The following is a 27,234-nucleotide window of genomic DNA, read 5'->3' as shown; positions in this document are numbered from 1 at the left end:
AGTCCAGCAGGGTCTCGGCCCTGGTCCTGAGAGACATAGTCCAGTCCAGCAGGGTTGGACAGTTTAATGACAGTGTGTTTGTCCACCAAACAGATTTGGAGTTTGAAATACAACACTATTATGATTCTTTCACAACTGATTTTATTCTCATGATATTTTATTCCAGGAGTCGCCAGTAACACCAGCAGCACACGACTGGAAAAACAAACCAGAATGCAGGGCAACAGAAGTGTCTGTGTGTGTGTGTGTGTGTGTGTGTGTGTGTGTGTGTGTGTGTGTTCAGCTCTTTGCCACGCTGAGCAGCTTCTTGACCGGCGATCTCTCCAAGTCCTGGAAAGCACTGGAAGCTGAAATACATTGAAATGAAGTGAAAATGGGCAGAAAAGACACACAGACACACTCACTCTATCACACACAATTACACACACACACATACACACACACACACAGACACAGACACACTCACTTATCTGGGTGCTGGCGTGCTTCAGTGTCCACTCCGCTTCCTCCTGGAAGGACAGCAGCCCTCTGACAAACCTGCAGTGTCCGTCCATCTGGGGAGACAAACGCCCAGCCATCAGTCAGTGTCATTTATAACAGGCAACTTCCTCAACAATCCCTCTCCCTCTCCCCCTCTCAGGTGCGTCCAGGGCTCTCTGAGCACTCTGTGTTCAGGTGCCGCTCCTGGGAATGGTGTGCGGCCCGGGTATTATTTTTTATTATTATTTTTACTTCTTGGCAGACGCCCTTATCCAGGGCGACTTACGACATAAGTGCAAAACAAAGTGCAAAAATACAGTTAAGTAAAGGCAACAAACATTACAAATTAAATTTACATAAAACATAGCAATTTTAAATATAATACATTTTACAAATTCCAATTTACACAGGCAAGTACAGTAAGAGACTTCCTACATCCTGGACGGTAAAGCTAAGTGCTGTCAAGATGTCGGGTTACAGACGAGGGCTACGGGAAAGGGAGCAAGGAGGAAAACGATCAAGAACACAAGGAGCATAATAAGAACTGTGAAGTGCTATCTAACGGGGTTAAAAGGACTAATATTACTAAAGTAAAGTACTGTCTCCCCCCCTCACCAGCAGCTCCAGGGCCTGCAGTACAGGCGTCTGCCTGCGGAGGGCGCCGTGGTAGTCGGGCTTGCGCAGGATCAGGGCGCTCTGAGACGACTCAGAGAGGCAGGCTGGGTCCAGAGGGATGCCCTGCAGCCGCCCCTCCTCCACCCGCCTGCAGACAGAGAGAGAGAGTTGAGCGAGGGAGGGGTGCGGAGGGATAGAGGGAGGGGTGCAGAGCGGGGTGGAGGGAGGGAGGCTCACCTGGCCATGTCTGCGGCTCGGCTGCGGTGTTTCTGTAGCAGTGACTCCCAGGCGGCGCACTCTGCTGTCAGACTGCAACACAAAACACAACTGAGGAACTCTCTCTTACACACACACTCACACGCCAAGTTATTCTACTTTCTCTTCCCTCTTCCACACACACACAGGGAATTAAATAAGGTAGATATTTATATATTCCACAGCAGGCGTGTCCAACAGGTCGATCACCGGCTACAGCAGCTCTCAGGCCACCCGAGTGGCTTTTCATACAATTTTGGAAGTACATGCAATGCATTTAACCCTTTGCAACCTGAATCTGACGATGCATCCGATTTTTAAGTCAGTGAAAAGAAAAATAAACTAAGTGTGCATCCCGAATCGTACCTGGCACTCTGAGCCCATTATTATAAAGATAGACCATATACACCGATCAGCCATAACATTGTGACCACTGACAGGTGAAGTGAATAACACTGATAATCTCGTTATCATGGCGCCTGTCAGTGGGTGGGATATATTAGGCAGCAAGTGAACATTTTGTCCTCACAGTTGATGTGTTAGAAGCAGGAAAAATGGGCAGCGTAAGGATCTGAGCGACTTTGACAAGGGCCAGATTGTGATGGCTAGACGACTGGGTCAGAGCATCTCCAAAACTGCAGCTCTTGTGGGGTGTTCCCGGTCTGCAGTGGTCAGTACCTATCAAAAGTGGTCCAAGGAAGGAAAAGCGGTGAACTGAAGACAGGGTCACGGGAGGCCAAGGCTCAGACAGTACTTATAATATTAGTCCTTTTAACCCCGTCAGATAGCACTTCACAGATTGTTATTATGCTTCTTGCGTTTTTAATTTGTTTCCTCATTGCTCCTTTTCCCGTAGCCCCTGACTGTGACCCTACATCTTGACAGCACTTTTACCGTCCAGGATGTAGGACCTCACTTACTGTACTTGCCTGTGTAAATTGGAAGTTGTAAAATGTATTATATTTTGAATTGCTATGTTTTATGTAAATTGAATTTGTATTGATTGATGCCTTTACCTAACTGTATTTTTGCACTTTGTTTTGCACTTATATTGTAAGTTGACCTGGATAAGGGCGCCTGCCAAGAAATAATAATAATAATAATAATAACTGAAGCACGTGGGGAGCGAAGGCTGGCCCGTGTGGTCCGATCCAACAGACGAGCTACTGTAGCTCAAATTGCTGAAAAAGTGAATGCTGGTTCTGATAGAAAGGTGTCAGAACACACAGTGCGTCGCAGTTTGTTGCGTATGGGGCTGCGTAGCCGCAGACCAGTCAGGGTGCCCATGCTGACCCCTGTCCACTGCCGAAAGCGCCTACAATGGGCACGTGAGCATCAGAACTGGACCACGGAGCAATGGAAGAAGGTGGCCTGGTCTGATGAATCATGAGTTCAAGGTGTTGACTTGGCCTCCAAATTCCCCAGATCTCAATCCAATCGAGCATCTGTGGGATGTGCTGGACAAACAAGTCCGATCCATGGAGGCCCCACCTCGCAACTTACAGGACTTAAAGGATCTGCTGCTAACGTCTTGGCGCCAGATACCACAGCACACCTTCAGAGGTCTAGTGGAGTCCATGCCTCGACGGGTCAGGGCTGTTTTGGCGGCAAAAGCGGGACCTACACGATATTAGGCAGGTGGTCATAATGTTATGGCTGATCGGTGTATGTCAAGCTGCCGCAGAGGAGCTGGACATTACGTAGCTGGACTTCTCCTAGAAAGCGGTGTGGCACAGATAAACAACAAACACGTGACTTACACTAATTACAAAGATTTGCACTTTAAAATAAAGTTAAATGATGAACCGTGCACTCCGCTTGTGTGTCTTTATGGTGAGGTGTCCTCTGTGTGGGATTATTGCTTCACATCATTGTAAAGAATGCTGAAAAAGCTCCTTATTTTGTCAGCAGCTCCGCTGTAAACTCAAAGCGACGGGTGAGACACGGCTGTGGATTGCACTGTATAGTTTCAAGAAGTTTCTGACCTCACCTTTTAAAAAAGCTTTTAATGATCTCTGTTAGTTGCAAGTTTTTAAATCCTCTTAGTGTTTTTTGGTTGCTTGTTCCGCTTCGCTGGGTAACCTGTGTGTTGTCTTGCTGACTGTCTTGTCTGTATGTTTAAATTGCTGCTGCTTAATTGCGGTCTGCATGTTTGAGCTGCTCGTGCTGTACTGACCGTTTGATCATTTTACTGCGTCTGTTTTGACTTGCAGCGCTCTGGGTCTGAGAAGAGCACGTTATACTTACAGTTTATTATTATAATAAAAAGAAAGTGGTGTAGCTTGCGAAACGCACACTAGTTCAAGAATCGGGAATGGCTGCGCGCTTGGTGCGGTTTAAACGGATCCAGTGTGCCACGGACTACAGCTAATGTGTCGGACGCAGCGAGCAACGGCCTTCAGATCAGGCTAATCATATTCAACTCTCACAAATCAGACACGCAAACTCCCTGCTACCCCAACCAATCCAATAAAATCTCCTTGATCCCACCCCTGATAACCACGATTGGCTAAAAATGCCCAACATAGTGCAATATCTGCCAGTTCATTCAGGATTGCAATATTCCTGGAAAAGTCATGTGCACGATGCGCGAGTCTGCACTGGAGAAGAGGAGGGGATCGCCGGCACTAGCAGCGCTACTGTTAGATGCGTCTTAAACGTGCCTTGAAATCTGTGCATGCAGTGTGAAGCCCCTGACGAGGAATACAATAGAAGACAATAGAATAAAATAAAAAGTGGCTCTTTCATTTTTCCAAAGTGGCTCTCGCGTTAAGAAGGTTGGAGACCCCTGATCTACAGAGCTGGAGAGGGAGAGAGGGCGGCGATACAGACCTCTGAATGGACGACCTCATCCGGTCCATGACCTTTGACATGTCGGCGTCCGGGGCTCTGCTGGAGGAGAGGAGGAGGTCAATAAACACACGGATACACAGCTCAAGTGTGTGTGTGTGTAGGGGGGGGTGTTAGCTGTACCTCGGAGTTGTTTTCTCTGTGTCTCTGTGGGCAGCATCGTCTCTCAGCAGCGTCTGGGAGAGCAGGTGGGCCTCCTCACTCACACTGGACACTGAGAGAGAGTGTGCGTAAAACATTAGATGTGTAACTCCGGTATGTCCTGTCCCCATCGCCCCGTTCCTGAGCTCTGCGTCTGTCTGTCACTGCAGGGGCCACACAGATGTCCCTCAGTCATGCCAACACAGCTGCTTCCACTTGAATTTGAATTGAGAGAGGGTGTGGGAGAGAGGGAGAGACGGACGCAGCTCACCGCCGGACTGCAGGGCATCCAGGTCCACCCCTTCCCTGGTCCGCAGGGACTCCTGCATCTTGCCCAGAGCGAACTGCGGGACGGGACAGGAAGTCAACATCGTGCATCGAGAGCAGCTACAGTCACGAGCAACGGGCCACGGTCAGTTACCTGCACTGAAGACTCCATCAGCTTCGAGAGTCTCTCTTTCATCGGCAGATCCTTACTGATCTCCCGGCAGAGCCCTGAAAACGGGAGGACAGAGAAACCATCTTTGAACCGAGCGTTTTTCATTCGAATTGAGGGAGAGAGAGATGGTGAGAGAGAAGAGGGAAGGAAGCGGAAGAGAGACAGTGAGAGGGATCCAGAGGCGAGTGCATACACAGAGAGAGAGAGAGAGAGAGAGAGAGAGAGGTGGAGGAGACAGACGCACGCACCGCAGGAGTCTCGGGGGAGGGCAGGCAGCGAGCGCCGGCCCCGGACCGACCGCCTCCAGGACTTCCTGCGACTCCGAGGGCTCAGTCCCGTCCCCTGGGCTCTGGCCCGACCCGCTCCCTTGCTCTCCCCGTGCGGCTCTGTGGGGGAGACGCCAGTGCGGGGGGATTTGCGCTCCGGCCCCCCCAGGCTGGGGCTCCTGGATGGGAATCTCTTCCTGCCCCCGGGGGTATCTGAGGGGGGACACTGCAGATCGTCTGGGGCAACAAACTCGGAGTGCAGCGGGACAGAGGACACCTGGAAAAGTGTTGTTGTAAAGACTGTGGTTATTGGGTTGAAGAATGTCCACAGTGTCTCTCACATTCAACAGACACACACAGACAGAAAGAGAGAGACGCACAGACAGACAGACAGACAGACAGACAGACAGACAGACAGACAGACACACACACACACACACACACACACACACACACACACACACAGGACGGGGAGGGCACCTTGTCTGTCGTGGGTTCATTGTGTGCGTGTTGACAGCTGGAGAAGAGGGAACACAAGCACGTTATTACAGGAGAGCGGTGAGCTGGTTACCCTGAACACAAACATGTGGTCGTGCTGTGGTGTGCTGCTCACACACTACACACAGAAGTCACGTATAGCTACACCAGCCTGACAGAATAGCACATCTCGCACAGCTGCCTACGTCATTATTTTAGACACATACACCGAACACGACTCCTCTGACGTCACAGTCGCGGCTTCTCACGGCACCCGCTTCACTTCCGCAGTTTAAAAACACTGACTTGCCTTTTGTGTTTCACGTCACAAACAGAAGATTTGTTTAAAGCGAAGGCAACATACCTGTGTGTGTGTGTTTCGGACAGAGCCTCGCTCCCCGCTGACCCGGCGCTGTCCGCCATCTTGTCTCCGCCGTGTTTTTATTCCCGGTTTATTTCAAATTCATCCCGCGCCTACAATACACACAGCGGACCCGCTCAGCACCGCGCATGCGCAGTGGCAACAATGCGCAACTACTCTGGGAGATGTAGTTTTCGTCTCTTCCGCATAAATACAGACAGCACACACCACTACACACAGGACAACATGACGTGACGTGCAGATGCCAATAAAACTTTTTATTTTATTATCTTTCAATGCCACTAAAAATGCGAATGCTTTGTGCTTATTTTTAAAACATAATACTGCGCAAATGAATGGCGAATGTCACATGAAAACCCAATACAAAAGTTTCTGGAAAAAAGATTTGGGATTTTCAGAAAATATTTTAAAATATTGATTGTTCCGTCGAGACATTCAAGGGAAAGAGAGCGAAGCAACTTTAAATCCCTGGCATCGGAAAGGCTACTTGGATGATCTTAACAGGCGATGTGACCAAAAACAGATCAAATAGCGAGAAATCAGGGGTTGTAATGTAATGTAATAGGACATTATCGAAGCTTTGAAATCATTTTTATTCTCACCCAAGATGGCGGACTGAAATCTACGTGGAACCCCTTCATACGTACACATGCGCATGCGTAAAAGAACAACCCCCGCCGGTTGCATCTTGGGATTTGTAGTGTTCGAGGCCACTTCCTGCTCCGAGCATCGCAGCTGCTGAGGCGACACAGTCCGAGTCCCGCGGAGAAAGTTTGCAAAGTGCAGCCAGAGCGGACCGTGAGCCCGGATCGTCGGTGTCGCCGCGGCGTTTGGCAAGGTGAGTGTCCGCTGCGTGTCCCGGGCCGGTTCGGCGCACGGGTGGGCAGTTTAAATCGTTAAAAAAGTGCCTTTTAACCTGTAGTTCCTGTAAGTGACTGTCAGGGAATATCAAAGCCCCGATGACGCGGAAGAGAGCGCAGGGAAGCGCCAGTGCTGAGACCCGCCTGTGTCCCGCACTGGGTCCCGCACTCGGTCATTCACTGGGGACATTGACACACACAGCTCTGACACGACAGTCACAGTAGTGCAGGCTGTCTCCAGCTGGGTGTCCAGCTCTGTGTCCCTATGGACGTGGAAGTAAGGTGAGCCGTGACGTAAAGCACAGGTAGGAAGAAGGAAATGACGGTGTGTTGCGGTGGCAGGTAATAATACAAGACGACTGACGTCACCACTACCATGCAGTGGCCTATATAGTGTCTGCTCTCCTCCTCCCTGCCCGTCCGTCTCCTTCTTTCTGAGTAGCTATATTATTACTATTGTATTAGCAGCAATTAGGTGCGGCTATTTATACGTCAAGACCTCGAAAGCGAACAAAGAAAAGTCTATATGTGGAAAATATTCGGGAGAATCAATGAATATGAAGTAAATACTGATTAATACGTAAAATGAACAGATTGTATTGGCTACAGAGTAATCAGAGAGCTAATGAGTGGATATGCAGGCCCTTTGGTACAGATTCACTGCTGTGACCTTGTGGACGACTCTCAGAAACAACAGGACGGTTCGTTATCAATGCAGCCATGTTTACCTGAAAGCGTCAAGGGAGGGAAATCAGATGTTTTGGGAACGGAATGTCTCTGTCTGATACACACAGGCCGGGTAGTTAATTTGGATAAATTCAATATAGTTGCTGATCAATACTATAAATTGTTACAAGGGTCATGTCAGTAACGGAGCATTGTTCCCCCAGGATGTCGTTTTACATGTCTGGCACCCCCCCACAGCCCGTGACAGCGCTGGCCTGGACCTCCAATATCAACACCTGCCCCCGAGACTTTACACTGGTGAGTATGGCACTGCCCCCTGTCCCTAAACTGCGCCCTTCAGCCCCGTCCCAACATGGACCCCTGTACCCTACACTGCCCTCTGACACGCTGCACAGACGCTCTGTCAGTCTGCCGTCAGCCTCACACTCTCTCTCCTCCTCTGATGCAGATCAATGTGACCCAGGACGGCTCGACGGCTCACTTTGTCAAGGGCTTCGGCCTGAAGTCCGGCTACTACCTCTGCTACAGCACCGTAAGGAACTGCTGGCTCCAGTCTAGGCCCTATACTGCACTATTACACTACTATACTGTACTGTACTGCCGGGTTGGGGTCAATTCCACTAATTAAATTCTTTATCCCTATAAATTTTATCAAATCAAATCATTATCCAAAACACTTTCCTAAATTCCTTTTCAATTCAATTAATCTCAATTCCAAATTCGGATCAATTCTGCAAACTCAATTCCAATTCTATATTTCTCCCACACCAATTCCTTAATCCTTAACGGTTTCCTTCTTTGTTACCATCACTTAAGTTTTCAAAAGTGATCAAACACCAGAGGCTTCTCTGACATTGTGAAAGTGTTTGTCCGAAGCGGTAGGCAGTGGGTCCTCAGCCAGTCCAGGTTCAATCACAACATCAGGTTCAACACAAGCAATCCTTAACACAGTCAAAACCTCCACAATCCTTCTACCCAACAAACAAGGACAGCGAGGTAGGTCCTACGTTTTAGAGTTATAGTGGGTAATTGCAAGTAATTTTATGGTTCTTGTGACATATCCTTCCCAACAAGAGGGCAGGACTAGGACACTGTCTTGTATGAGTGTCTATTAGGTGGATGAGGATCTCAGAGGCTGAGATTCAGATCATAGAAATTCCTCAGTTCCTAGGAGGCCAGGAACAATTGACCTGAGAAGCATCTGCCTGTAATTTAAATAATAAACCACTGTCTTGTAAACATTGTATTGTCTAAATCATTGACAAATGTCACAATTATTACAAAATAAAGTAGTTTAAGAACACATGATACATCATTATAGAGGATTCATAATGGATTAAAAAGGTTAAAATGGTAAAATGATTAAAACAAGGCACATGAAAAGCATTTCCAATTCAATTCTGAAGTATGAGATACTGACAATTATAAATTCAATTCCAGGTTAAAATGTCTAAATTCCAATTAGAAGAATCACAGTTCCAATTCATGAATTTGAATTACAAGAATCATTAAGAATTCAAATTGGAAGTGATCAATTAAAAAAAGTATAAGATTTGAGATGGAATTAGCCCATGAATTTCAATTTAAATTGAATTGACCCCAACCCTGCTGTGTACTATACTCTAGTCCCCACAGCGCTGACTCCAGTTCTCTCTCTCTCTCTCTCAGAGCATGGCGGGGGGCATGGTGGTAGCAGATATTCAGATTATCTCTGAGAAGGAGTCCATTCCTCACGGATACTGCTACATCCCGGAGTACCTGGAGAACAGTGAGTCAGCCATTCTGATGAGCAGACACACGTGCAGACACGCACACGTACACAGCTTGTGCACTGTCTGTGTTGTTGTTGTTGTTGTTGTTGTTGTTGTTCAAAGTGACTTATGTGGTTTAACACGCACTATCACGCAATGTTCCACACATACTACACAATATCACAAGCGTAACAGCCTCACAATAAGGGTTACGCTTGTTGTGTAGTGTGCACTGAGTCGTGTCATGACCAGCGGTCTGTCTCTGTCTCGTCTCTCTCTGTCTGCCCCCCCACTCAGAGGTGTCGGTCTCTAAGAAGAAGCGGGTGTGTGTGCGGATGGTGCCGCTGACCAGTGCGGACAGGGCCGTGCTGGACATCAAACTGACCGGCAAGAGCAGAGTGGTGCTGCCCCACTACACCTGCCTGGGGTCAGTGTCACAGCCATGCTGCTACTGCTGCTGTTATTACTGCTGATATAGCTCCTGTTATTACTGTGGCGAGTGTTATTACTGCTGCTATAGGTCCTGTTATTACTGCTGCTATAGCTCGTGTTATTAATGCTGTTATAGGTCCTGTTGTTACTGTGGAGTGTTATTACTGCTGCTATAGCTCCTGTTATTACTGCTGCTATAGCTCCTGTTGTAACTGTGGTGAGTGTTATTACTGCTGCTATAGTTGGTGTTATTACTGTGGCTCGTTATTACTGTGGCTATAGCTCCTGTTATTACTGCAGCTACTGCTGCTATAGCTCCTGTTGTTACTGTGGTGAGTGTTATTACTGCTGCTATAGCTCCTGTTGTTACTGTGGTGAGTGTTATTACTGTGGCTATAGCTCCTGTAATTACTGCGGCTACTGCTGCTATAGCTCCTGTTGTTACTGTGGCGAGTGTTATTACTGCGGCTATAGCTCCTGTTATTACTGTGTCGAGTTTTATTACTGCTGCTATAGCTCATGTTATTAATGTTGCTATAGGTCCTGTTGTTACTGTGGCGAGTGCTATTACTGCTGCTATAGCTCGTTATTACTGTGGTGACTTACTACTACAACTATAGCAGCAGTAATAACAGGAGCTATAGTTCCTGTTATTACTGTGGCAAGTGTTATTACTGCTGCTAAAGCTACTGTTGTCTTGTCCAGCTCGTCTACATACATGTAAACTGCTGTAACTCCCCTCCCCCGCCCCTCTCTGTGTACAGTGATATGCACGGCTTCGTGGTGTGGTGCAAGAAGAGCCCCTTCTCCCACCCGGCCCCCCAGGCCAAGCCCCGCAACCTCAGTCTGGACATGAAGGGCCTGTCCCTGGAGCAGCAGCCCCCCCCGCTACCCCTTCGGCCCAGGTAACCCCCCATCCCCGTTCACTGTGGATTTTAATTATAATCATCATATTAATCCTATTAATGAGTGAGTCTTGAGGTGTTTCAGTCGGCCGCATTTCGGTTGTTGTTGTTATTATTATTATTTAAAGCTAAATGACCGATATAATGTATTGTGTGGGTTTTCTTAACCTCAGCTCTGTGTCTTACCCCCCCCCCCCCCCCCCCCGTGTTCCAGTAACAGCACCCCCCGCGGCCCCGCCCTGGGCAAACTCAGCCGCCGTCGTAGCAACCTGGAATTTTCGGAAATGGAGGAAACCAGCAACATCTACAACATCTCCGGTACCCCCGCCCTGCCCCCCTGAGCGCTCTCCCTCTCCCTCTCCCTCATGTGGGGTGTTATTTATGGAACCAAGTAGTTCCTTTTATATTACTCTAATAAAGGTGTTTAAAAGTTTGTCTCTCTCTCTTAGCGATGGATGGTGTTCCCTTCGCACTGCACCCAAGGTTCGAGGCCAAGGCAGAGGGCGGGGTGAGTACCTGTGTGGTGTAGTCAGTGTGTCAGTCAGTCAGTCTGTGTGTCAGTCTAACTGTAGTAATAACCCTCCCCTCTCTCTCAGGTTCCATCCATGAGCCTGAACAACATCCAAATCAAGTCAGTGCAGGACATCGAGAACGAGGTGGGCAGGCTTAGAGCTGTAGTTGTGCTGTGCTGTTGTGTGACATGTTGTCTTGTTGTGTGACGCATTGTCGTTGTGTTGCAGTACAACTACACCTTCACAGTTGAGAAGACTGCTGCCAGCCGGACATGCCCAGTGATTTCTCACAGCTCCTCTCTGACCTCCAACTCACAGGCCTAGAGCACGGCCTGTTACACACACTGACACTACAACATGCACGTACACACTCACTGACCGACACACACTCTGCACCTACACTGTAACACCGATACACTGTTAACACACATCAATACATGGACTGTTACACTGTCACCGATATATTTACGAATACTGATGAGAGGGACACTCTTACCTGTCACACCAGTGACATGATGGTGCCGAGGTGGATGATGTCATCGCATTCCAGACCGAGGCTCCGGCGGAGGAACCACGATGACCCACATTCCAAACCCAACACACCCAACCCGTTACATAGATATCGAATAGTAGTAGAAGAGTAAGGGAAGAGGAATTACAGTTATATATATATATATATAGATGTATGAATGTATGTATGTATGTGTGTGTGTATGTTTTCATTGTTCATCTTTAAGCTTTACTTTTTAACCCGAGCTGTGCAGGCTGGGGGTTTGTACTCAATAAAGACACAAAGTGCGACTCGCGTCTTCAAGTCTCTCCTCTTACGCTGCAGCCCTTGTCTTGAGGGAGAGTGTCAGTCCTGAAGGGCAGGGGTTCACACCCCTGGTCCTGGCGTAGCCCCACCCTGCTGGTTTGTGAACACTAACAGTAACAATCTGCTCAGATTTGAAATTGTGTAATAAGAGTTGGTTCTTTAATACGTTCTTTATACAATTATACACTTCACTTAAACCCCCTACTGTTTAAAATAATGAATTAGTTAGAAATTAGTTAAATTAAGGGTACAATTAAGTAATTGAGAGCTCAGTTGGAACACAAGTCAGCAGGGCAGGGGGCCCTGCAGGACCAGGGTTGGGAACCCCTGCTTTAGGGAGTCCAGGGCTGGGCGGCTCCAGTCCTCAAGGGGTTTAGGGGCTACTGCAGGTTTTACAGTTATCGACAGATTAAGACCTGGAGTCGACACTGGCTACCTGACTTCTCCTGATAATGACCCCAACGCAATTAACCAATTAAGAGCTGCAGATGAATATGCATCACTGACAAAGAACACACCATCAGACTCGGCGTGTGTGCACCCCCCCCCCAGTCTAAAACTGGACAGGATTCACTGTCTAAGCAGTGAGTTCACCCACCCCCCCCACCACGCTGCCTCAATAAATTCATAATAAATTGATAATACAGTAAGACTGACAGACTGCAACAGCACCCTCTGCTGGACTCCACATGTCATATCCTCTTCCTCACTGGGACCCTGTGGTCACTGGATCTGCACCATGGATTCATTTTTTCCTTTCTTTTTTTAATAACCTCAATCATTATAGTAAAATCCCCCAAACAATAGTTCCAAAGAAAATGAAAATCGGAGAGCGAGTGCTGGTCATCGTAGGAGGCGAGTGAGTGTGTGAGAGAGATTGTGCATCTGTGTGTCTATCCTGTACACTTACCCGTGTGTGAGTGTGTGTGTGTGTGTGTTGAAGAAAAAGACGCTGCAGCAGAACGAGGGATGAGAAACACAGTAGATGGTGTGCGAGTCTGTTGTCATAATTTATCACCTCCTCCTCTCCCAGCTCTGTCCTTACAAAACAATAATAACAATCATAACAATATTAATTATCATCATAGTAATAAAATCCCCATTCTGTTGAACACTCGGGGGGGCTGTGTTACAGTGAACACCCTCCCCCTTCTCACAATACTCCACTCTCGGGCCGGGGGGGGGGGTTGGGAGAGAGAGAGCAGGAGAGAGGGGTGACAGTGGAGGGGAAGGAGTAAGAGCGAGCGAGGGAGGGACAGAGAGGGCGGGAGACGGAAGGAATGAGAAACGGAACAAAGAAATGAAAGCGATGGAGGGAGGGGTGTTGGGGCAGCTGTTCAGTTCCAGGGGGGCATTGCAGTTTGTGATGTGCCCCCCCCTCCCCCGTACTCCTCTCCTCTGTGGCATCATGTGTTTGCGAGGCGCCGCCGCTGTTCCGGGGTTCCGTGGGTTCTGTCGCTAGGCACGGCTGTTCTGTAGTGATCAGGTCCGTCTGCGCGGGACCCTCAGCAGGGCAGTTTCAAGGAGCCCCTCCCCAGCAGCAGCTGCAGCAGCCGGTCCACCAGCAGGGCGGCACAGAAGTCCAGCACCAAGACCTGTCCAATCACCAGCTTGAACTGCAGGGAAGGGAGACACCAGGGTTAGTACACACACTGGACCCCCCCCCTGGACCCCCCCCTGGACCCGCTCCCGCTCCCGCTCTCCCTCCCCATTCCCCCGTACCTCTGAGGGGATGTCCACCAGCGCGAACTGCTGGTTGAAGTCGGGGGAGGAGCCGGAGAGCAACCCGGCGATGGCCAGACCTGACAGAACCAGACTCCACAGCAGCGGCCGGTTCTCCCACAGAGACTCCATGAACGGATGACCCTGAGAGAGAGAGAGAGAGAGAGAGAGAGAGAGAGAGAGAGAGAGGGTTAATCAGTGTCCGTCAGTGTGTTAGTGTCAGTCAATGTGTCAGTGGGTCACTGGGTCGGTGCGCTACCTTGTAGTTGATGGCGAAGGTGGCCATCTGCATGGCCATGGACATGATGTACACAGTGCTGTTGACCAGGCTGGGCTCAAACTCCTTGTACAGGTCAACGAACTCTGGCCTGCGGAGACAGGGACAGCGCCGTCACAGTGTGAGAGAGAGAGTGTGTGTGTGTGTGTGTGTGTGTGTGAGAGAGAGAGTGTGCAGTGTGTCATGTAAGAGTGTGCAGTGCATGTGTCGTGTGTGAGTGTGTGCAGTGCGTGTGAGAGAGAGTGCAGTGTGTGTGTAGCGATTGTGTAGTGCAAGTAGTGTGTGGGTGTACCTGGGGGGGCTCCGGCTCTGGGCACCCTTATACAGATACACCAGGCTGCAGAAATGCACGAGGAACTGCAGCAACACTGTGAGCACTGTGTACAGGTTGAAGATGTTGGGCAGGGGGCGCTCCTGGGACAGGGTCTTCAGAGGCTACAGAGAGAGAGAGAGAGGTTTATACACACACACACACACACACACACACACACACAACAGCAGTCTCTTGTGTCTTGTGTCCAGAGAGTGTCAGGCACAGGCAGCTCCCTCCTCCTCCCCACCTTGGAGCGCGAGATGAAGAGGAAGCAGCCGGCCAGCAGCAGGCCCTGCAGGGTGGCCTGGAAGTCGCTGAACTTGACGCCCTCCAGGTACAGCACGCTCTGGCTGTAGGCGAGCACCAGCGCATTCAGGGCCAGGATCTTGAACATCTGCAGCGTGGTGACCAGCGTGCAGCGGCCCTGCTTGATCACGTGGCAGACTGCGGGCGGGGAAGAGAGTCAGAGGGTTGAGGTGAGGGGCGTTGTTGTGTCGGGTTGTGTGGCGCTGTGTGTGGCGTGTTACTTACTGCACTGTATGGAGGACAGTTTGGAAGTGAAGGGGGCGGCGATGGAGGCGTCTCCCAGTTTGACCACCTGCACCTGGTCCTCCTCCAGCTCCTTCAGCACCTGGCTGATCCGCTCCTGCCCAACACAACACACCCCGCCGTCACACCGACGCACAACACAATCACACACTGACGGCCAACACACAACCCCATCACGCTATGACGCCCAACAAAGGCACACCGACACCCAGTCCCACAGCGCACCTTCTGCGCGGCCAGCTGCTCCTCTCTGTGCGCCAGCACCCTGTTCCTCGCCCCCCTGGAGCTCAGCTTCCCGCCGGGGAGGGGCGGGGGCCGCGGCTCGCTGGGGGGGGGCTCCCTGCTCTCCCTCACTCGCCTCCTCCTCTCTGGCATGCGCTCTGGGGCGTTGGCCAGCAGGGCCACACCTGAGAGAGAGAGGGGGAGAGTGGAACAGACAGAGAGAGAGATGTGAGATATTGAGATGTGGATGAGATATTGTCCAGTTACTGGCGAGTCGTTCCCGAGTGTCTCACCGATGTGGGCGTGTTTCAGCGCTCCGACATCATTGGTGCCGTCCCCACACATCAAGGTCACGAAGCCCAGCCCCTTCAGACTGGTGACCACCAGCTCCTAACAGAGCAACAGAGGGAGAGAAGAGGAGGAGAGATCAGACTCCTGTTACTACTGCTTTACAACAAGTGCAAAAGCAGCAAAACAAGACCAGAAAAGCTCCTTATAACGGGTGTAATAACAGTGAAACTTATATTGACAGTCACAGCGATGCTAAAGCAACAGTAACAACATGGAAACACCGTTATCTCGAACAATACTAATAATCATCACTATGTAACAGGCAGGCCACAGCTGTAACACAGAGCAGAGCAGAACGTCTCACTTGACTTCTGACCTTTTGCTTGGGGCTGACCCGGGCGAACACACGGATGTGCGGCAGCAGGCCGTTCAGGAGCTGGGGGTCAAGGCTCAGCCAGGTCAGGCCCTCCCCGGTCACACACAGGTCGTACTGGGACACCAGGCTTGGCAGCGAGGGCGGCGGCATGGGCAGTGACACGGAGCCGTCGATAGACACCCACTGCCAGGGAGCGTCTACAACACACACACAATGACACACTGAGATACACACACACACACACACACACACACACACACACAGTGACACACACAGCGATAAGGAGCCGTCTATAGACATCCACTGCCAGGGAGTGTCTGCAACATACACACAACACAGTAACACACACACAATGACACACACAGACAGAGAGGCGGGCAGGCGGGCGGACCTGGGCAGTGTGTGGTCTGCAGCACCAGGGTGTGCTCTCTCTGTGTGAAGTGCAGCTCTCTGGCCACGTGGCACGCTGTCAGGGGATTGTCTCCTGTGATCATCACCACCTGCAGACAGGGCAGCCAATGAGTGAGTGTGTGTGTGTGTCAGTGTGTCAGTGTGTGTGTGTAAGTGGCAGTGTGAGTGTGTGAGTGTGTGTGTGTGTGTCAGTGTGTGTGTGTCAGTGTGTCAGTGTGTGTGTGTAAGTGGCAGTGTGAGTGTGTGAGTGTGTGTGTCAGTGTGTCAGTGTGTGTGTGTAAGTGGCAGTGTGAGTGTGTGTGTGTGTGTGTGTGTGTGTGTGTGTGTGTGAATGTGTGAGTGTCAGTGTCAGGGCAGCCAATGAGTGAGTGAGTGAGTGTGTTTGTGTCAGTGTGAGTGATTGTGTGAATGTGTGGGTGTGTTAGTGTGTGAATGTGTGTGCATGGGGGTGTCAGTGTGTTTAAACTCACATGGTGGGAGGCGGTCTGTATCTCTCGGATGACGCTCTTCGAGTCGCTTTTTAATGGACAGGAGACGACCATGAATCCGGCGAACTGCAGAGAGCACTCCAGCGCCTCCCTGGACACCTCCCGCACCTACACAACACACGGACACACACACAACACCATCAACACACCACACACCTCCCGCACCTCCACAACACCATCAACAAACACAACACACACAACACACCTCCCGCACCTGCACAACACTGTCAACACACCACACAACACCGTCAACACACTACACACCTCCCGCACCTCCACAACACACACAACAGTCAACACACCACACACCTCCACACCACACAACACTGTCAACACACCACACACCTCCCGCACCTCCACAACACACACAACAGTCAACACACCACACACCTCCACACCACACACCTCCCGCACCTCCCACACCTGCACAACACACACAACACTGTCAACACACCACACACCTCCCGCACCTCCACACACCTCCCGCACCTGCACAACACACACAACACTGTCATCACACCACACACCTCCCGCACCTGCACAACACACACAACACTGTCAACACACCACACAACACCGTCAACACACTACACACCTCCACACCACACCATACACCTCCCGCACCTGCACAACACACACAACACTGTCAACACACCACACACCTCCCGCACCTGCACAACACACACAACAGTCAACACACCACACACCTCCACAACACACACAGTCAACACACCACACACCTCCCGCACCTCCACAACACACACAACAGTCAACACACCTCCCACACCTCCACAACACTGTCAACACACCACACACACACAACAGTCAACACACCACACACCTCCACACCACACAACACACACAACAGTCAACACACCACACACCTCCACACCACACAACACACACAACACTGTCAACACACCACACACCTCCCGCACCTCCACAACACTGTCAACACACCACACACCTCCACACCACACAACACACACAATACTGTCAACACACCACACACCTCCCGCACCTCCACACACCTCCCGCACCTGCACAACACACACAACACCGTCAACACACCACACACCTCCCGCACCTCCACAACACACACAACACTGTCAACACACCACACACCTCCCACACCTCCTCAACACTGTCAACACACCACACACCTCCTGAACCTGCACAACACAACGCCGCCACAACGGACTGCCCTCCTCTACAGTCTTTTGATTAGGACCCGGGCAGGAAAAAGGACACGTCGGGACTCTTGATACTGCCCTGTGATTTCTATCTTCAGATCAATCACTTCTCTACTTCTCTTCCCAGTGTGTTATCACACCCTTCTTGCTCTGTCCTCCTTTCCCTTCTGCAACTATCACTACTTTGTGTACAATGTTCTAATGCTTTTCAAGGCGAAGAATAGATCCTGGTTTCTGGAAGTTCTGGACGTGTAGTCTTTGTGTGAAGTTGTTTGTTGGGACTTTCCTTTGGACTGGAGTTATTTATTGCACAAAAGAAGCACAAGGAAACAGAACTGCAAAAAAGCTTGTGCCACATTATAAATGGACTTTTACATACAAACTCTATTATAGTCTGCCTCCTCCATGGTGTCTTTGCTCTACCTGTCTGGGCAGCACAGGGCTCAGATTGTCCTGGGACTCTTCCACCTTTCTTTTGTGGTATGCCCAATACTTGACAGTACAGTACCTGCTGGTGGCTGAGGTGACCCATCTCCTTGTACCCCAGCGCCAGCACGCGCGCCCCCTCTCTGGACATCTCCCTGTGCACGGCGTCGTAGCTGTCTGGCAGCTGAGAGAACTGCAACACACAACACTGCACCGTCACACACGACACACAACCCACTGTATATATACTAGAATATAGTGTGTGCCGTGTGTGTGTATATATGTGTGTGTGTGTGTGAGTGCAGTGTGTGTGTAGAGCAGTGAGTGTAGAGCAGTGAGTGTAGTGCAATGTAGTGAGTGCAGTTTGTGTAGTGTGTGCAGTACCATGCTGCGCAGCGTCTCCGGAGCGCCCTTCACAGTGCTGATGTAGCAGAGCTCGGTGGAGCCGAGCCGCTCATATGAGGCCAGAACAGACATGCGCTTCAGAGCGCTGGCGAAGTGGAAGCGCTGGTGGATCTTCAGCCCCTGGGTCTTAAAGCTGCAGGAGAACACCTTCTCATCTGGAGGGAGAGAGGGAGAGCGTCAGACCATGGCGGGACAGAGTGCTGTACTATTGTAGTGCTGTAGTAGGGCTGTAGTACCCCTGGTCAGGCTCCAGTCCGCTGCAGTCAGCATGGCCTTCTCCAGCGGGTCTCCCACCAGCTGCCCATCGTCCATGGTGACCAGAGAGTGACAGGTCGCCACGACGCGGTGCGTTTCCACGGGGATCTCAGACACAGGGGTCAGCTCCTTCCCCTCCCTGACACACGCACACCAGTCATATTACACAAGCAACAAAGAGTACAAAAAAGCCTCTGGTATAAATGAGGAGCAGCAGGTGTATCTGACACTGTCTCTCTGAAATACCTCAGTGTCTCCAGTAGAGGGCAATGTTGGCTGGGAATACTACCAAGACTAGGAGTCTGAGAAGGACTGAGGTAAATGAGGCAGAGAGGGGGGTGGGGAAAGGGGGACAGGGGGGGTACCTGAGGCCGGCCACTCCGCGCACCACCAGACTGTCACTGGTCAGGGTGCCAGTCTTGTCGAAGCAGCAGACCTCCACCTTCCCCGCAAACGGGATCCGGAACGGCTCTGTACAGAACACGTCTGCACATGCGCAGACGCACGCAGACACAAAACAACACGCATGGAGAGAGAGAGAGAGAGAGAGAGAGAGAGAGTGTGAGAGTCAGCGTGCCGGTCGGTCAGCGTGCCGGTCGGTCCGGTCGGTCAGCGTGCCGGTCGGTCAGCGTGCCGGTCGGTCAGCGTGCCGGTCGGTCAGCGTGCCGGTCGGTCAGCGACTCACAGAGCTTGGCCAGGGCGATGAGGGAGGTGTTGACGGCCAGCGAGAGCTCGATGGGCAGCTCTGGGGGAACCACTGAGGTCAGGATCAGGGTGCACTCGAGGAACAGCTTGTAGCGGCTGCGGCTCAGATCCTTCGTACCTGAGGAGAGAGAGAGAGTCGAGTCTCAGATCACCAACAGACAGACAGACAGACAGGCAGTGTTGTCAGTGTATCAGTCAGTCAGTGTGTCAGGCAGTCAGGCAGTGCATCAGACAGTCAGTCTCACCCTCCACCCAGACATAGGCGGCGGCGGCGATGGCGAACACCAGGAGGAAGACGATGAAGATGAAGGTCTCCAGGTTATTGGCCGTGACGCGCTTCACTCCAAACAGGATCGTCCGCAGCAGCTTCCCCTGAGAGAGAGAGAGAATTATCAGTATTCATTTTATGTTTCTCTGAATTATTGTTTAATTTTATTAATTTAAATTAATTGGTTAATTGTTTACCATACATATATGTATTTATGTATGGAAATATACATGTTCTAAACCTTATATCATCATTGCTTTGGCAATACTCTTTTCTGGTCATGCCAATAAAGCACCTTGAATTTGAAAAATTTGAGAGAGAGAGAGACGGGAGTCACGTCTTTACCTGAGAAGTGTAGAATCCAGTCCTCAGCACGTACGCCACACAGCCATTGTCAACAGCTAGAGAGAGAGAGACGGACTTGAACACAGCACTGCACTCAGAGACGGAGAGAGGGAAGGAGTGACAGTGATGCACAGAGGGACAGAGACGGATGGACAGAACAAGAGAAAGAAAATGGAGACACAGAGCTCAGACAGAAAGCGAGAGACAGAGAATGAGAGCGAACGAAAGAGACTGAGTGAGACAGCGAGACAAACAGACTGCCTCCCCTGCTGGCGGGCGGTGGTACTGACGCTTGAGGCCGGCGGAGGCGCGGTGGGGCGGGCTGTGCTGGACCACCTTGGTTCCGCCAGAGATCACGTGGAGCCGCGAGTCCAGCTGCAGGTCCAGCACATGGTCCGGAGACAGGTCTTCCACGGGCTCCTAATGTGCGCGCGCGCACACACACACAATCTTAGGATTAGTTTTGAGTAATTGAGCATTAAGCATAAGTGAAGTGTTCGAATGAGGGTGAGGTGGCCTGGGTCAGGGTTCGAGTTGCTCGGGTTGGGACTGCGTTTGTACTGATGGGGGGGGTCAGGGTGGTCCTGACCTTCATCTGAGGGACGGACTCTCCGGTCAGCATTGCCTCGTCCACGATGCAGCGGCCACGCAGCAGCAACACGTCACACGGCACCAGGTTCTCCTGTGGGGAGCGGCCTAGCACACGTACACAGACAACGTTAGAGATTGTCACTCACTTGCACACACACACACACACCATTGTTGCACCGTGACACACACGCTCCAGACACGGGTCGTACGCAGAGAGCCAGAGAGGAGGAGGGCAGGCAGAACCTCACCTACAGAGACTATGTCCCCGGGGACCAGTTCATCGCTGGACACCGGCCTCCACTTCCTGTTCCTGTACACCTGCCAGGGAACAGACAACACACACTGAAACGTCTCGCACAGTGCCTGCGTGTTGGTGTGGTAAGCATGTCGGACGGGTGTGTGCGTGCTCACCTGGATCATGTACGGCTTGTTGCCCATCCTGCGGATCTCAGACATGTTTCTCATCTGCTGCTGCACCAGCGACGCCTCAAAGGCCACCAGCATGAACAGGGTGAACACGCTGTAGTACCAGTACTCGTCCAGACACCACAGCCCCACACAGAACACCTGCACAGGTCACACAGGCAGTAAGAAAACCTGAACTGCAACACACACACATGCAGTAAACACACCTGTACTGCAGTGCGCGCGCACACACACACACACACACACACACACACACACACACACACACACACACACACACCTGTACTGCAGCGCGCGCGCACACACACGCACACACACCTGTACTGCAGCGCGCGCACGCACACACACACACACACACACACACACCTGTATTGCAGCCCGCACACACACACACACACACACCTGTATTGCAGCCCACACACACACACACACACACACACACACACACCTGTATTGCAGCCCGCACACACACACACACACACACACACCTGTATTGCAGCCCGCACACACACACACACCTGTATTGCAGCCCGCACACACACACACACCTGTACTGCAGCACGCGCGTGCACACACACACACCTGTACTGCAGCGCGCGCGCACACACGCACACACACCTGTACTGCAGCGCGCGCGCACGCGCGCACACGCGCACACACACACACACACACACACACACACACACACACCTGTATTGCAGCCCGCACACACACACACCTGTATTGCAGCCCGCACACACACACACACACACCTGTATTGCAGCCCACACACACACACACCTGTATTGCAGCCCACACACACACACACACCTGTATTGCAGCCCGCCCACACACACACACACACCTGTATTGCAGCCCACACACACACACACACACACCTGTATTGCAGCCCGCACACACACACACACACACACACACCTGTATTGCAGCCCGCACACACACACACACACACCTGTATTGCAGCCCGCACACACACACACACACACCTGTATTGCAGCCCGCACACACACACACACACACCTGTACTGCAGCGCGTGCGTGCACACACACACACACACACACACGCACCTGTACTGCAGCGCGCGCGTGCACACACGCACACACACGCACACGCACACACACGCACACACCCGTACTGCAGCACGCACGTGCACACACGCACACCTGTACTGCAGCACGCACGTGCACACACGCACACACACACACACACACCTGTACTGCAGCGCGCGCGCACACACACACACCTGTACTGCAGCGCGCGCACACACACACACACACACACCTGTATTGCAGCCCGCACACACACACACACACACACACACACACACACACACACATGCAGTAAACACACCTGTACTGTGCAAGAGGGAAAGGGAGAGAAACAAGGAAGAGCTGTGATGGGGAACCGTGGGGGTGCGGTGACCCTTGACCTCTCACCTGGAAGACGAAGAAGGGGGCAGTGGCTCTCTCCTTGAACAGCTCCAGGAACTCCGGCACCACCATCTCTGCCCTGGCAACCACAGCCACACAATCCATCCATCAATTAATCAATGAATCAATCAATACACCGTACCATCTGACAGCGCCTCCAGCTTGGCAGTGACCCAGTGACACTGTGCCGTTTGCTGGGGCGTGATTGCGGTCCCAGTGAGGACGAGTGGCTACGTTACCTGTTGCCTCCGTATGTCTTCTTCGCCGCCCGCAGCTCCGCCTCCTCCTGGTAGCCCTTCCAGCCCTGGAAGAAGCCGAGCGGCCGTGCGACAGGGAAGGACACGGGGGCAAAGCGGCCCCCCTCCAGGATGTAACGGATCTTCTGGAACTCGAACGAGATCACCTCGAACCCGGCCTCGTCCTGTGCACACGCCCGCGCACACACACACAAACACAAAATCACACACCATCTCTTTGACAGGCAGAAGTCAAATTAATAAATGATTACTGATATTATAACGCTCATGGGGTAAAGATGGTGACTGACTGTGCAGGTGGGGGACAGGACTGACTGGCACGGCACCGGGGGGACAGGGCTGGGGGGACGGCGCTTTGGCCACGAGTCTCACCGTGTCTCTCTGCAGTGGCAGCAGCTCTGCTGAGCCATTGTTGGGCATCGGGACGACCTTCACCAGAGAGGCCTTCGTAGGGTCCGGCTCCTGCACACGGCAGGCATACACACATTTGCACACACACACACAACAAAAACAGAACAACAACAATGATGATCAGTACAGCCAACAGACAGCAGTCTGTTAAACATATTTGCTTCCAATCTAGGCACCCGATACACTGTACACACAAGTAGTGCCCACACAAACATGGCACAGTACAGGAAACACACAGTGCAGCACAGACACGCAGAGTCCATACAAACACAGTGTACTCACAGACCCCCCCCCACAGCCACACAGACAGGGCAGCAGAGACAGACAGAGGCACTATGGCACAGAGACTTGGAAATACTAGGGGCAGCACAGTACTGAGACCATATAGACCCACGGGTCAGACACACACACACACAGGACAGAAACATACAGACATGCACACAGATAGGAAGACATACAGACAGACAGACAGGTAGAGAGAGAGACAGTCACACAGAAAAAAGAGAGAAACGGACAAGTCTTGCAGAAAGGACAGACAGACAGAAAGGACAGACGGACAGACAGACACCCCTCCTGACAGTCTTGCAGAAAGGACAGACAGACAGACAGACAGACAGTCCTACCTTGGCGCAGGTGAGCCAGCAGTGCGCGTGCACGGACCAGTGTCCCGAGAGCGCGGTGAGGACGTGCGCGATCCCGATGGCAGCGAGCGCGATCATGCCGGCCTCCGGGTAGTCAGCGGCGCCGTACACGGCCAGCCACAGGTACAGCCACGCCGGGTACAGCAGCCCCACGAACGGCAGTACCGTCCCGTGCAGCAGCCTGGGCCGCCGCCGGTACAGCGACACGGAGCTCACCAGCTCGTCCGTGGCACCCTGGGTCCCCGGGACGCTGTCTGCCGTGGTAGAGATGTCGTTCTCGGCGGATTCGGGCGCCTTCCCCGGCCTCCCCTGTCCGTCCGTGGCCATATTTCCTTCTGCCATTCCGGCCGTCCGTCTGGGTCTCCGCCGCCCGTCCTCGCAGCTGCTGGTCGCGCACAGATACGAGCTGCCCGTCCCTGTCTCCCCCGCACACACGCACGCTGCCCCCTCTCTCTCTCTCTCTCTCTCTCTCTCTCCAACCCGAGTTGAAGATGTTTCTACACACACACACACTTTCGCTTCCGTGTACGGAAGCACGTCACCACGCAGCACGCAGCGAACCCCGCGTTCTCCACCTCGGCGTTCCAATGCCGCTGGCTGACCTCTGACGTCACGTCGCGGCAAGGGCTTCCGGGGGAGGGAAGCGGAGCGGCTCGGTGTGTTGACTGTATTATGAATGATTTTCGCACGCTGTGTATGTCGGGTGTGCAAGTGTGCCACAGTCAAGCCCAAAACGAGCGCTATGCTATGCACTGTTGAATGGACAATAAAGATGTATTGGGTTATTAGTAGTAGTGGTAGTAATTGACTGATGTCTGCTTTTCGTATTAAGTCCATTCTACAAAGGACTACACAATGTGACACACTGCCGAGGAAAAAGAAAGGGAGAGGCGACAGAGAAAGAATGAATGAATGACAGCTGGGGACCGGATTTGTGCTGCGGTCTCTTTAAGGGAGCTCCTCAGCGGCGTCGGGCTCGGAACCTGAGACGGAAGACTGACACGTGTGGCAGCCAATAGAATCTGGCGACGTAGCGCTTCCTGTGGTGACGGTCAAGTTTATCGGCCAATGCACGTCGAGGGTGGGCAGGCTGACCTTGGTGGCCGCAGCGTGACGGTAACGTGGGGCGTCCGGCTGCTTAATCATGTAAGTCCGCTTGTGTGCTTTGTTGCTGTGCCGCTGTATAACTGTCTACGCTACTCTGTTTGTCTGTTACAAGCCTTTTTTACGATGTATATCCTTGTTACTTTATAACAGCCGTCACCCAGGTCAATACAATACTCTGCTGTAACTAGTGCTGCGGTTACTCTTCTACTACAGCCACTGCATCTGCTAGTTGAACTGAAAATACCAGGATAATGGACCTGCATATGTTTTACATACCGCACACCTGGAGTATATAGAATGTACACACTGCACATCTGGAGTTTAAACACTGTACACACTGCACACCTGAAGTATAAACACTGTACACACTGCACATCTGGAGTACAGACTGCACACCTGGAGTATAAACACTGTACACATTGCACATCTGGAGTATAGACTGCACACCTGGAGTATAAACACTGTACACACTGTACAACTGAAGTATAAACACTGTACACACTGCACACCTGGAGTATAAACACTGCACACACTGCACACCTGGAGTATATAGACTGTACACATTGCACATCTGGAGTATAGACTGCACACCTGGAGTATAAACACTGTACACACTGTACAACTGAAGTATAAATACTGTACACACTGCACACCTGGAGTATAAACACTGTACACACTGCACATCTGGAGTATAGACTGCACACCTGGAGTATAAACACTGCACACACTGCAAACCTGGAGTATAAACACTGTACACACTGCACACCTGGAGTATAAACACTGTACACACTGCACACCTGGAGTATATAGACTGCACACACTGCACACCTGGAGTATGTACTATATGCATTGTAGTTTGTGTTTCACCTTTACAATGTCCCCCCCCATAGGCAGGCTGCCATGGAGATCACGGCTGAGTTTTGTCGGAAGGAGATGGAGGATTATGGGATGTGTGTGGCTGCCAACCCATCCTCATGGCAGCGGGAGTGCCAGCAGCTGAAGATGAAGGTGGCGCAGTGCACGTCCTCACAGTGAGTGGCGGATGGGGATGGGGGGGTGTCAGGGTCAGGACATCCAGCTCACAGCAGAGCCAGTCCAGACCAGGACAGGACAGTAACCCCCCTCTCTCTCTCCAGTCCAGTGATCCAGTTGATCCGCTCCCAGTGCTCTTCCCAGTTCTCGGAATTTGAGCGCTGTCTACGTGACAACCAGGACTCTGCCTCCCGCTGCTCGGCGCACGTGTCGCGCTTCCTGGCGTGTGCCGAGACCGTGGACATAACGGCGCTGGGTGAGACAACACGCCGCACACGCGAGAAAAACAAACACATACACACACATGCAATGCACCTCCACAACATGCCATTAATGCCACAACAAATGGGAGGGAGGCGGTAGCAATAATAGCAAATATTAACAATAATAACAACGATCATTTGAATAATAAAATAATGCATTCACATCACAGATGCATTTTCCACTGTTTGAGGCTGAGGATAGATTGACATTAATAACTCTGTCTTTCTGCGTCTCTCTGTGTTTCTGCTTCTGTGTCTCTGTGTCTCTGCGTCTCTCTGTGTCTCTACGTCTTTCTGCGTCTCTGTCGTTCTGCGTCTGTGTCTCTCTGTGTCTGTGTCTCTGTCTCTCTGCGTCTCTGTGTCATTCTGCGTCTCTGTCATTCTGCGTCTCTGCATCTCTGTGTCTCTGTGTCATTCTGCGTCTATGTCTCTGTCTCTGCGTCTCTGTCATTCTGTGTCATTCTGCGTCTCTCTGTCATTCTCCGTCTCTCTGTGTCTCTGTGTCTCTGTTTGTCTCTGTGTTTCTCTCTGTCTCTGCAGGAAAGCGTGTCCCGCAGCCGTCCTAGCACAGCCCAGAAAAGCCCTTCTTACCAGAGGACTGTGGACTTTAGCTATTTATGTATATTTGAATTGGTGTGTGTGTGTGTACACATACTACAGGGTCACAGTCTGAAATAGGAGGTACAGTGTTTTTTTGTTTGTTTTGTTTAAATCCTGATTGTTTGTAACCAAATCACTGTCTATCAAAGCAGAGAGCATTGCAGTTGCATTTTCTTATCTCTGATAAACGTTGTCGCCTTTTAAGACGAATCAGCTTTCTGTGGCGCTGTGAGTGAGTGTGTGTGTGTCTGTGTCTTTCTGTCTGTCAGGGTGCCAGTTTGTTGTTTTATGTTCTCCAACTGTGATAATTAATTGTTTTGCAAAAAAACACAATTAAATAAAAACAAATGTTATGATTTA

At 51.4% G+C, this 27,234-nt stretch overlaps 4 protein-coding genes across 6 annotated transcripts; 2 read left to right on the top strand and 2 right to left on the bottom strand.

The window, feature by feature from the left end:
* Positions 1-124: 124 nt before the first annotated feature.
* On the bottom strand, positions 125-6,091 carry dsn1 (DSN1 component of MIS12 kinetochore complex). Of its 2 annotated transcripts, none has more exons than XM_066707783.1 (11): positions 5,888-6,091; positions 5,527-5,563; positions 5,029-5,323; positions 4,763-4,836; positions 4,613-4,685; positions 4,324-4,414; positions 4,183-4,242; positions 1,333-1,404; positions 1,096-1,243; positions 467-554; positions 125-347 (listed from the first exon to the last, which is right to left on the bottom strand). In XM_066707783.1, exons 1-11 carry the CDS (start codon positions 5,944-5,946, stop codon positions 280-282), a joined length of 1,065 nt encoding a protein of 354 aa, XP_066563880.1. In that variant the 5' UTR covers positions 5,947-6,091; the 3' UTR covers positions 125-279. The 2 variants fall into 2 exon arrangements, with proteins under 2 accessions (XP_066563880.1, XP_066563881.1); XM_066707784.1 differs by having other exon boundaries at positions 4,183-4,239.
* Positions 6,092-6,281: 190 nt separating this feature from the next.
* Positions 6,282-11,853, top strand: mvb12a (multivesicular body subunit 12A). Of its 2 annotated transcripts, none has more exons than XM_066707786.1 (10): positions 6,282-6,743; positions 7,656-7,749; positions 7,901-7,984; positions 9,121-9,220; positions 9,501-9,630; positions 10,400-10,540; positions 10,761-10,858; positions 10,990-11,048; positions 11,137-11,196; positions 11,281-11,853. In XM_066707786.1, exons 2-10 carry the CDS (start codon positions 7,657-7,659, stop codon positions 11,374-11,376), a joined length of 861 nt encoding a protein of 286 aa, XP_066563883.1. In that variant the 5' UTR covers positions 6,282-6,743; position 7,656; the 3' UTR covers positions 11,377-11,853. The 2 variants fall into 2 exon arrangements, with proteins under 2 accessions (XP_066563883.1, XP_066563882.1); XM_066707785.1 differs by having other exon boundaries at positions 10,755-10,858.
* A 1,002-nt stretch (positions 11,854-12,855) lies between these two features.
* Positions 12,856-24,451, bottom strand: atp13a1 (ATPase 13A1). The gene is made up of 26 exons (XM_066707774.1): positions 23,855-24,451; positions 23,193-23,282; positions 22,803-22,984; positions 22,570-22,642; positions 21,118-21,273; positions 20,955-21,024; positions 20,705-20,811; positions 20,406-20,535; positions 20,116-20,171; positions 19,748-19,874; positions 19,483-19,620; positions 19,163-19,283; positions 18,779-18,936; positions 18,522-18,697; positions 18,220-18,330; positions 16,501-16,626; positions 16,011-16,119; positions 15,620-15,816; positions 15,246-15,342; positions 14,956-15,137; positions 14,713-14,827; positions 14,429-14,625; positions 14,161-14,303; positions 13,851-13,959; positions 13,592-13,735; positions 12,856-13,485 (listed from the first exon to the last, which is right to left on the bottom strand). Exons 1-26 carry the CDS (start codon positions 24,212-24,214, stop codon positions 13,375-13,377), a joined length of 3,585 nt encoding a protein of 1,194 aa, XP_066563871.1. The 5' UTR covers positions 24,215-24,451; the 3' UTR covers positions 12,856-13,374.
* Positions 24,452-24,603: 152 nt separating this feature from the next.
* chchd5 (coiled-coil-helix-coiled-coil-helix domain containing 5) lies at positions 24,604-27,234 on the top strand. The gene is made up of 4 exons (XM_066707787.1): positions 24,604-25,018; positions 25,870-26,010; positions 26,116-26,267; positions 26,815-27,234. Coding segments are annotated over exons 1-4 (321 nt in total). The 5' UTR covers positions 24,604-25,016; the 3' UTR covers positions 26,841-27,234.

This window comes from Amia ocellicauda, chromosome 7 (genome assembly GCF_036373705.1).
Source record: "Amia ocellicauda isolate fAmiCal2 chromosome 7, fAmiCal2.hap1, whole genome shotgun sequence".
Lineage (NCBI taxonomy): Eukaryota > Metazoa > Chordata > Actinopteri > Amiiformes > Amiidae > Amia > Amia ocellicauda.
The sequence above is the reverse complement of the archived record's forward strand: the minus strand, read 5'-3'. Positions and strand labels throughout refer to the sequence as shown.

What these genes read in the sequence shown, in the direction of transcription:
- dsn1 (XM_066707783.1), bottom strand. Translation starts at nt 5,946, where the DNA reads ATGGCGGACAGCGCCGGGTCAGCGGGGAGCGAGGCTCTGTCCGAAACA. An exon ending in CCTCCCCCGAGACTCCTGCG is followed by an intron (nt 4,837 to 5,028) that starts GTGCGTGCGTCT and finishes TCCCGTTTTCAG; the next exon opens with GGCTCTGCCGGGAGATCAGT. An exon ending in ACAGAGAAAACAACTCCGAG is followed by an intron (nt 4,243 to 4,323) that starts GTACAGCTAACA and finishes CCTCTCCTCCAG; the next exon opens with CAGAGCCCCGGACGCCGACA.
- atp13a1 (XM_066707774.1), bottom strand. Translation starts at nt 24,214, where the DNA reads ATGGCAGAAGGAAATATGGCCACGGACGGACAGGGGAGGCCGGGGAAG. An exon ending in CGCGGAGTGGCCGGCCTCAG is followed by an intron (nt 18,937 to 19,162) that starts GTACCCCCCCTG and finishes TGCGTGTGTCAG; the next exon opens with GGAGGGGAAGGAGCTGACCC. An exon ending in CGGAGACGCTGCGCAGCATG is followed by an intron (nt 18,331 to 18,521) that starts GTACTGCACACA and finishes TGTGTGTTGCAG; the next exon opens with TTCTCTCAGCTGCCAGACAG.
- chchd5 (XM_066707787.1), top strand. An exon ending in GCGCAGTGCACGTCCTCACA is followed by an intron (nt 26,011 to 26,115) that starts GTGAGTGGCGGA and finishes CTCTCTCTCCAG; the next exon opens with TCCAGTGATCCAGTTGATCC. An exon ending in CGTGGACATAACGGCGCTGG is followed by an intron (nt 26,268 to 26,814) that starts GTGAGACAACAC and finishes CTGTCTCTGCAG; the next exon opens with GAAAGCGTGTCCCGCAGCCG.
- mvb12a (XM_066707785.1), top strand. Translation starts at nt 7,657, where the DNA reads ATGTCGTTTTACATGTCTGGCACCCCCCCACAGCCCGTGACAGCGCTG. An exon ending in CCCGGAGTACCTGGAGAACA is followed by an intron (nt 9,221 to 9,500) that starts GTGAGTCAGCCA and finishes CCCCCCACTCAG; the next exon opens with AGGTGTCGGTCTCTAAGAAG. An exon ending in TGCAGGACATCGAGAACGAG is followed by an intron (nt 11,197 to 11,280) that starts GTGGGCAGGCTT and finishes GTTGTGTTGCAG; the next exon opens with TACAACTACACCTTCACAGT.